At 37.8% G+C, this 9,163-nt stretch overlaps 1 protein-coding gene across 3 annotated transcripts in view; it reads left to right on the forward strand.

Moving 5' to 3' along the window:
• vdrb (vitamin D receptor b) overlaps window positions 1-5,000 on the forward strand; it is a 44,888-nt gene extending 39,888 nt beyond the window's left edge. For all 3 annotated transcript variants that reach the window (XM_016516000.1, XM_016515999.1, XM_016515998.1), the window contains 3 exons: window positions 1,063-1,214; window positions 2,855-2,971; window positions 3,069-5,000. In XM_016516000.1, coding sequence (XP_016371486.1) covers window positions 1,063-1,214; window positions 2,855-2,971; window positions 3,069-3,322 — 523 coding nt within the window. In that variant the 3' untranslated portion in view covers window positions 3,323-5,000. The remainder of the gene's footprint in view (window positions 1-1,062; window positions 1,215-2,854; window positions 2,972-3,068) is intronic.
• Window positions 5,001-9,163: the final 4,163 nt, after the last annotated feature.

Consider the following 9,163-nt stretch of genomic DNA (forward strand, 5'->3'; position numbering starts at 1 on the left):
TTTTATGAAGCCCCTCCCTCAGAAATAGGCGATGGGCTCTGATTGGTTAGCTAGCCCAGTGTGTTGTGATTGACTAAACCGCCTCTAGTGCGCGTCTAAACGTCCTGCCCTTCACCTCAGCGGCATGCACTCCGGTTGTATTGTAAACAACAGCGTCGTTAATATCGCTTATCAGTTTGAGCCTGATTGAGAATCAGAGGATATTATTGAAGAGGATCGTGCAGAACCTGTGCAAGCATGGCTTTTAATTGTAGGCCTATGTTTTTTGTTTGTTGTTGTCTCATACTTTTAGATATGCTGTTATTTGTAAATGCTACTGCTTATGTACCCGGGAAGTAACTTTTTGTAGTCCCTACCAGCCGTTTTTGTAGGCATTAAACTGCCAGAATTTTAAAAGACGATATCTCCGTTTGCAATGAACTTTCAGCTTCGTAACTTTGCAGATATTGTTTATGCTCAAACAGCAACATTACACACTAACTAACGTTAAAAAAGTGAAATCGCAAGCAACCACCCCTTTAATAATATAAAACAGTATACATTATGTCAATACCTAATTACAGACAAATAGTCACCTACATCCTAAATGGATGGAGGGTGAGTAAAGCAAATTTTTTATTTTTGGGTAAATGATGCCTTTAATTTCACAGGGCCTCAAATTTAGATTTTTGTGGGTCCTGAGCAAGGATGTTCTCCTCATTCCTTTCATCCATTTTAGTGGCTTGTTTTGTGGAAATTTCCATCTTTTTCCCAACAGGCTAATTTTAACATGACTATCATCTATTTAATTTCCTCAGGAACATAAAAATAGGTTTGACCTTATAGATTGTCACTCTCAGTACATGTTTCTTGCCTGCCTCTGTGCACTTCCATGTATTTCCGAGCTTCCTCAGAAAGTGCGTACATGCATATGCATTATGGACCGCATGTTGCTGTGGTAACCATAGGAGTGTCATGTTATCCGCACTGAATGTACCCACTCCCTCTACATCTGCCATTCACAGAATCCAGCATGAGCCAACATTTGACGTGTGTGCGTTTGTGTCTGTTTGTGTGTCTCAGAGAGCTGACAGCTGAAGATCAGATTGCTTTGCTCAAGTCCAGTGCTATAGAAGTGATCATGCTCAGGTCCAACCAGTCTTTCAGTCTGGAGGACATGAGCTGGAGCTGTGGAGGACCCGAGTTTAAATACTGCGTCAATGATGTCACGAAAGGTACACGTAAACAGACATACATTGTTTCATGCGTTGACAAGCAGTTGTTGCACTTTTGGTATTGTTTACTAAAACTAAATTTAAAAATGTTATTAATTGAAATAAAGCTGAAACAAAAATTACAAACTTAAATGAAAATGATAAATGTTGCCTTGGCAACTAACTGAAATAAAATATGTTTGATGTATTAAAAATAATAAAACTAAAACTGAAATAAAATAAAATAAAAAGAAACTAAATATAAATATTTAGAAAAAGACAAAATTACAAAGCAAAATTACAAAAAAACGTAGCTGAAAATCTAAAAATAGAAGCTAATTCAAAATATTGATAATTAATATAATAGCATACACAAATAACAATGAATAGTTACATATTTTGTGAAGGTTTACTTGGTATATTGCAAAGAGAAGGTTTCATTTGCAATTAATTTGATGTCAGCAGAGGGTTTGATAATTTTGTTGAAGTTGTGTAAGGGGAATTTTTTTAATTTATTTTCTCAAGCTAATTTTACTTTCTATCCCAGTCTTATGCATGGAGATCATATAGTGGCTCCAAAAAATATGGACACTAAGCCAAAATTAAAAATGTATTCACATCTTTGACAAAATATAATACTAACAAACTAACAAAACTGACATTTTGTTTCAAAAGAATATAGTACTTCACAAGCATTAGTTATTAGGTATGATTAACTAATAATTAACAATATTTTTTTTTTCAGCATTTATATAAGTTAATGTTGTACATTAATTCATACTTGTTTATTTAATTCATTTTAAATGTTTAAACTGTATATGTAAGTATACAAAACTTACAATGCAAGCATGAAAGTATTGATTATTGGTGTTTCATGAAATTGTTTGAATGATGAATTAATTATAATAATTATTACATAATAATCAATATTAATACGTAATTACAAAACAATAGTTACAGGTGCATCTCAATAAATTAGAATGTCGTGGAAAAGTTCATTTATTTCAGTAATTCAACTCAAATTGTGAAACTTGTGTATTAAATAAATTCAATGCACACAGACTGAAGTAGTTTAAGTCTTTGGTTCTTTTAATTGTGATGATTTTGGCAAACCAGTCATAAGGGTCAATTGTTTTAAATTGAGATGTATACATCATGAATAAATAATAAATAAGCTTTCCATTGATGTATGGTTTGTTATGATAGGACAATATTTGGCCGAGATAACGACTATTTGAAAATCTAGAATCTGAGGGTGCAAAAAAAAATCAAAATACTGAGAAAATCGCCTTTAAAGTTGTCCAAAAGTTCTTAGCAATGCATATTACTAATCAAAAATTAAGTTTTGATATATTTACGGTAGGAAATTTACAAAATATCTTCATGGAACATGATCTTTATTTAATATCCTAATGATTTTTTGGCATAAAAGAAAAATCGATAATTTTGACCCATACAATGTTTTTTTGGCTATTGCTAAAAATATACCCAAGCGACTTAAGACTGGTTTTGTGGTCCAGGGTCACAAATGAAATAAAAAGTAACTTTCTGGTTATCAAACATTGTCCATAGTCGATGTGATGAACTACGCCTGTAGTTAGTCTCCGTTAATAAAGAGCCTAATGAAATCCTCCTGATTTTGTGTGTGTTTGTGGGCGCAGCTGGACACTCTCTGGAGCTGTTGGAGCCTCTGGTGAAGTTTCAGGTGGGCTTGAAAAAGCTCAACCTACATGAGGAGGAACATGTGCTGCTGATGGCCATTTGCCTGCTGTCTCCAGGTCTGCTTTTATATACCATATGCACCAAGCATTAGACAGACTGAGACTTCATACATGCAAACAGGAATCTCACTTGTCTGTGTTTGTGTGCTCATAGACCGGCCCGGGGTGCAGGACCACGAGCGAGTGGAAGCGTTGCAGGACAGAATATCTGAGGTTCTGCAGGCGTACATCCGTGCGCATCACCCGGGGGGGCGTCTGCTTTATGCTAAGATGATCCAGAAGCTGGCGGACCTCCGCAACCTGAACGAAGAGCACTCCAAACAGTACCGCTCCCTCTCTTTCCAGCCCGAACACAGCATGCAGCTGACCCCTCTGGTGCTGGAGGTGTTCGGCGGACAGGTCACTTAGCAACTTCACCCGAATCGGAACAAGACGTGCAGGTCAAACGGCGTGACCCGGAGGGTTGTGGAGTGAATGTACGGACAATCACCTTAAACACATACAGAGTTTCCAGGACAAAGTTTGTGAGTGGTGTGTGTGTGTGTGTGTGTGTGTATCCCTCATCATTTACAGATTGGCTAGGGAGTGCCATAGATGTATCTGTTTGTTTGTTGTATGTAAGGAGGACATTCTCATTAGAATGTAATATGGTCATGGTGTTTTTCACTGTGGCAACTCGATACAGTATATTTTACTGTATTATCTATAGCCAACAGTATTACACTGCATGTGTAGGATGAGTGTGCGGTCCTGTTCTAAACCTCTGCATGGTCCCCAAAGCGCTGTCCACTACTGCTGATGTCCTGTCTCTTCACCTCCTGCCTTTAAATGCACAGGGTTAAAAGTACTCATGCAAGCACACAGCTCAAACTCACCCCCTCGCCTAGCCACTTAACCAATCAAACGGCAGCTCCGCCTCCCTTTCTTCTGCCTCCAGAGCTCTGATAGGTCGCTGAACAATGGCTGTCTTCTCTACTGTTATTTGCCTGTGCTGTGATTGGCCAATAACCTGACGCCTCTGCAAAGTGGTCAGTGCAGCATTAGCGCTCGCCACTCAGCTAACCTGTAAATAAGACTCAGTATCTATATTCGTACCTTTTCAAATCAGTGTAAATAGAGTTTGATATAAGCGCTTCTTGTGGCTAATGGTAGAATCTAGCAGAGGGAGACCCTACAGCCCTGGCTGGTCATGATGAATATGTAACAAAAGACTGCGGTCTAACTGTACGTTTATGCAGGCATACAGGAATCATGGATTATGTTTTAAAGAACAGAGCATTACCTCCCTTCTTTACAATGTTGTGAAGTCCCTTAGCTTACATATTTCTCAACTCTTGCATTCCATCATTCATGTTTTTCTTGGAAACACTTTTTCAGATTAGTTCAACTAATTACATTTTTCCCTAACAAAGTTTTACGCTTCGTTAGCTATCATGAAACAAAACCCTGAATGCTTTTTTTATCTTGTATTAATTTTTTATTTGTAGTACATTTCACACAAGTTACACTGCTAAAATAAAGATGCCTGGGTCATATTTCATCCCAAAAGAAAAAAATCTCCCCGGATGTAATTTTAATTACTCTTAATATAATAATGAATATCATCCATATTACAATTATGTATTCTTTACGTTTTAAATAATGTATCTTTTTTCTTTATATTACGTTAATGAGTATTGTTTTCACATTATGGTATTCAAAAAAAAAATTCTTAATAAATAAAAATAATTGGAATACTTGATGGCACTTTTTTTTTTTTAAATCTTAATTTTGGAGTGAACTATGACCCGAGTATCTTCCTGACAGGTTTTGGGAGACTCTGTTTGTATGGGTTTGATTGGGAAATAACTTATTTGGTTCTCATGTTTTTAAAATAACTCTAAAAGCAGCATGCTGGATAATTTATGATTTAAATTTTTATGTAAGAGTCCTTTTCTCCACTGTGTATAATATCTGTAAGTGATATTGGCGAGACTGTCGTCAAGGGCTCCTTGAGTCGCATTAGAGGGCTGATGCTTACAGAGCGCTATCTGTGTTGCTTTATATATCTCGTTCTCTCCGGTTTCTCCACAAACTCGTTTGTTTTTTTTCAATCACGTCTGATTCGTATGAATCGTCTTCTCAGTCAGGGCTCAGGGTCATTAGGAAAAACTTAGAGTTAATCATAGTTAATGAAGATTGTCTGTAGGTGTGAGTTTGGTGTCGGAACTGGGTCGACGATTTAATGATCATGTAAGCTGAATTTAACTACCTGGAAACTGCGGTCGCTTAGAAGGGCGAGTGCAGTGCGCGTGTGTGTCTGTGTAAGCGTGCGTTTATGAAGTGAGGGCGATGTATAGCATTTACACCAAGTATATTCATATATGATTGGGTGTTGCATATTCGGCCCAGCCTTGATGGGGAATGTGTGTTTGTGTGGGAAGGAGAAAGAGCGAGAAGGTTATCGTTTCCTCAGTATATTACTATTAAATAACTTAGTCATGGCACTTAAGATTTAATTATATGGAAGGTTTGCTATATATATCTATGAGTATTACTTTGCAAATGTAAAAGATTAAAATATTTTCTTGTAGACTAGTTTTGATATTCTGGTATCAGTGTACAGGTGGCGGCACAGGGCAGAGGGTTATGTGTGTATGTGTGGGTAGGTATTCAAATATAGGAAAGTACGACTGAATGCTAACCTCCTGCCCAGTGCGGGCATATATATACATATACATTTTTTTTCTTTCATGATCTTACTGCTCTCTTTCAACTGTCTATTTTATCGTCTTCATGCCTTCTCTCTATACTAAGCTGCTCAGTACTTTGTGGGATGAGGGTGTACACTCAATTTTAAACTGGAAAACTATGAAATCTTCCAGTCTTGAGCATTTTTGTAATCATTCACTTACTTGTTTCGTTCTGATTTCGTGATGAACGAGTGAGAATATCCCTGCAGCACTTACCATAAATGTAGATCAGACAAACCAGGACAACAGGTCATGTCTAAACAGTTGCAAAATATACAATATGCATGGTGATGATGATGATGATGATGGTGAGACATGAGAAAGATGAAGACGAAATTGATGTTGGTCTCTTTTCCGAGTCCAAAATGTAACCATAACAAACTACCTCTCTGGGGAACAGACACATTTGATTTGTATTTTTTTATGATTCATGTTTGTATTTATTGCTGTGCAGTGGCTCACATGGACAACCCAGTACCTCATGTATGAATATCACTTAACAACAACGCCTTAACAGCTGTTTTATCAGATTTTTTCAAACTATTATTATCTGTGTACAGTATTTGTATCTTTAGCTTTCTTCGACACGTTGAAACATTCACATACATGGATGGACAGACAGACAGACACCTCCACAAGAGAGCTGAGAGCTGTTAAGGCGTGGTCACACACTTCCATGATTGACAGTGTTCAGTTGCTGCTGGGATTGGTTGGCCATCCTCAGGCCCCTCCCCTTCTTTATTCTGACTGCACAGTTGGATTTTGCTGCTCCGCAAAAATAATTACACAAAACCTGTCAGAGCATGGCCTTCTCCCTTCTTCTCTTTTTGAACAGACACGTGTCAAGCGGACATCATCTACTCTACAAATCACACTTGCTCAAACTTTACCTCGTACAAAAACACATATACGCTCTATAGTCAATACCTCATGCCAGGTCTATCCTAAAATGGAGTAGATGATGGATTGCAATTGGTGACAGAGTCGTCTGTGACAAAGAGAAAATGAAGAGAGACGTGCTCTTTACCTCTCCTCTTCTGTCTGGGCACCATTGGACAGGAGATCAATAGAAAGTTTGTGGCACTAAATGGCTCATAAGTGCAGAAGCACTTCTGTCTCTGAGTGAATGGGTATCATAAGGAAAACTGTAATACAAATGCTAGCTGTTTACAGGTTAACAGTAGTATGCCTGCTCACCAGGACAAAACCAGTTGAATATGACCATTCATGAAACGGTTAAAAATTGCCTGTTTTGTTTTCTTTTTTTTTCTTTTACATCATAAAGTATTGTAAATTCATGTTTCCGATTTCATGTAATATTGGTCAAATGTTTTACAAATCAATAAAAGAATATAGTAATAAACACTGGTTACTTTGATTTTCTGTCATACAGGGGAGGGTGGGATAGGCAGTGTCATCCTATTAATCTAGGAAAATGAAATATTTTTGTCAATATGTTAATAAAGGGCCCATCAAATATAGCTGCATATGACTGATAAAAAAATAAGCATCTTTTATGCTCAAACCATGTTTCTTATTAAAAATACATTTCTACATGGCAGATATAATAAATGTCTCCAAGTGTATTATATCTGTCTGTCTTTATGATAACTTTATTGACAATTACTGGACACGCAAAGAAAAAACAACAACGCTTGACTCACTCTACTCTTACTCTATATTGTTGTATTAGAAAGGTAAATTATACCAAACCATGCATTAATGTATCTTGAATATAAATGATAACATTGTATGCTTGCTCTTATAGTAAAATATGGATGCCTGAGATTCACAATAGGTTATGAGAGATTAATTTTAGTTGTAAAACGTGTATAGAACACAAAGCTGACAAATATACACCATAGTCTATAAACTTTTTTTATGTGCATTAATTTGCATAGATATGAGGGTAAGATCATCGAGTTCACGTTCATACTGAAAAAAACATTAAGCTCTCTTGCATTTTATTTTTATGGTCACTAGATGGAGTTCTTGTACACACACTGTGGGACAGACAGATTATGCTGGTATGTCTTGCAGAGTGTCAGCTGTGTGCTAAACTGTTACTTTTTAACTTCTCAGCTGGAACTCCAAAGTGAACAGCGCTGCCGTCTTGAAACGGTCAGGAGATCTTTTTAAATGGCAGTCAACAGAGATGATGCTTCGGTGTGCTGTGTAGAGAGTACCCTGTTAATAATTACAAACCCAATAATAGATTGATTGGCAGTGTGATAATCTTCACTTTTTTTGCCATGCCATATTTATTATGTGGGGAACTCTTTTTGAAACTTGCTGCAGAATTTTTTTTTATGAAGGAAGCCATGGGAATTTTGCGACATGAAGAATTCATTTACGGCACAAACAGCGGTTGCGCGCCCCTTTTTATAGAACACCGCGGAATGGGGAGGCCACACAAAGGGTCGTGCAAAAACGAAAGGCTAAAGCTTTAGATATAGGTCTAGATATTGAAAAATATTTGAATGCAAATGAGGGGTCGTTCAAAAACGAAAGCCTTTAGGCTTCCTCAGTTAATACAAACTTAGATTATGGGTTTTAATATATTGAAAAATATTAGAATGCAAATGATGGCCGCTAGTACTCTTATTTAGTATCAAATGTATGATTTAAATAATTATTTAGTTTTTTGGACCTTTTAATCTGTTTTATGAACACTAGGCCTATACATTTAATTAGTGTTAATTGGCTAAGTTTTATTTTGGAGCTGTATGTTATCTGGAATATATAGAATTTATGATACACTAAATCATATGAAACTCCTTTGGAAGACAGACTGAAAATTCAGTAACTTATGGCTGACACTCAGATGTATCAATGTAAACAGTAACATTTGACATGTTTGTTCATATTGGCTGCATCCAAATATGCATACTTGATATTTCCCTATTATATAGTAGGCACTAAGTATGTTAGAAAATCGCATACAGTCTACATTTGGTTTGAAACATCTCGGTTACGTATGTAACCCTCGTTCCCTGAAGGAGGGAACGGAGACGTTACGTCAGCAGTGACTGACGAATTGGGATCTCGCCAGAGAGCACTGGACCTGGCGTCTGGCACTCCGCCACGCCTGACCGCCGAGGGTGCGGGAGGAACTTCAACAAGGTTCACCAAAAGGGAAACTGAACTGAGAAGCACTTAAGCGCACATATCCAGTCCATAGAGGGGACACCAAGCAGGGCCGGTGTTACTGGCCAGCTGAGGCAAGGACACAGGCTCTACACGGAGATTATAGAATCTCGCAAACATGTTAGGTGTCGCCCAGCCGGCAGCTCTACAGATGTCTGCTATCGAGGCGCCACGTGCCAACGCCTAGGAAGATGACACACATCTCGCTGAGTGTGCTCTCACCCGAGGGGGCACGGTAACCGTTGGGCCTGGTATGCTAAGACTATAGCCTCCACTATCCAGTGGGCAAGTCTTTGTTTGGAGACAGCCTTTCCCTTCTGCTGTCCTCCAAAGCAGACAAAGAGCTGGTCTGAGGTCCTGAAGCTCTGCG

Source organism: Sinocyclocheilus rhinocerous, unplaced genomic scaffold (assembly GCF_001515625.1).
Source record: "Sinocyclocheilus rhinocerous isolate Xijiao unplaced genomic scaffold, SAMN03320098_v1.1 scaffold85, whole genome shotgun sequence".
Lineage (NCBI taxonomy): Eukaryota > Metazoa > Chordata > Actinopteri > Cypriniformes > Cyprinidae > Sinocyclocheilus > Sinocyclocheilus rhinocerous.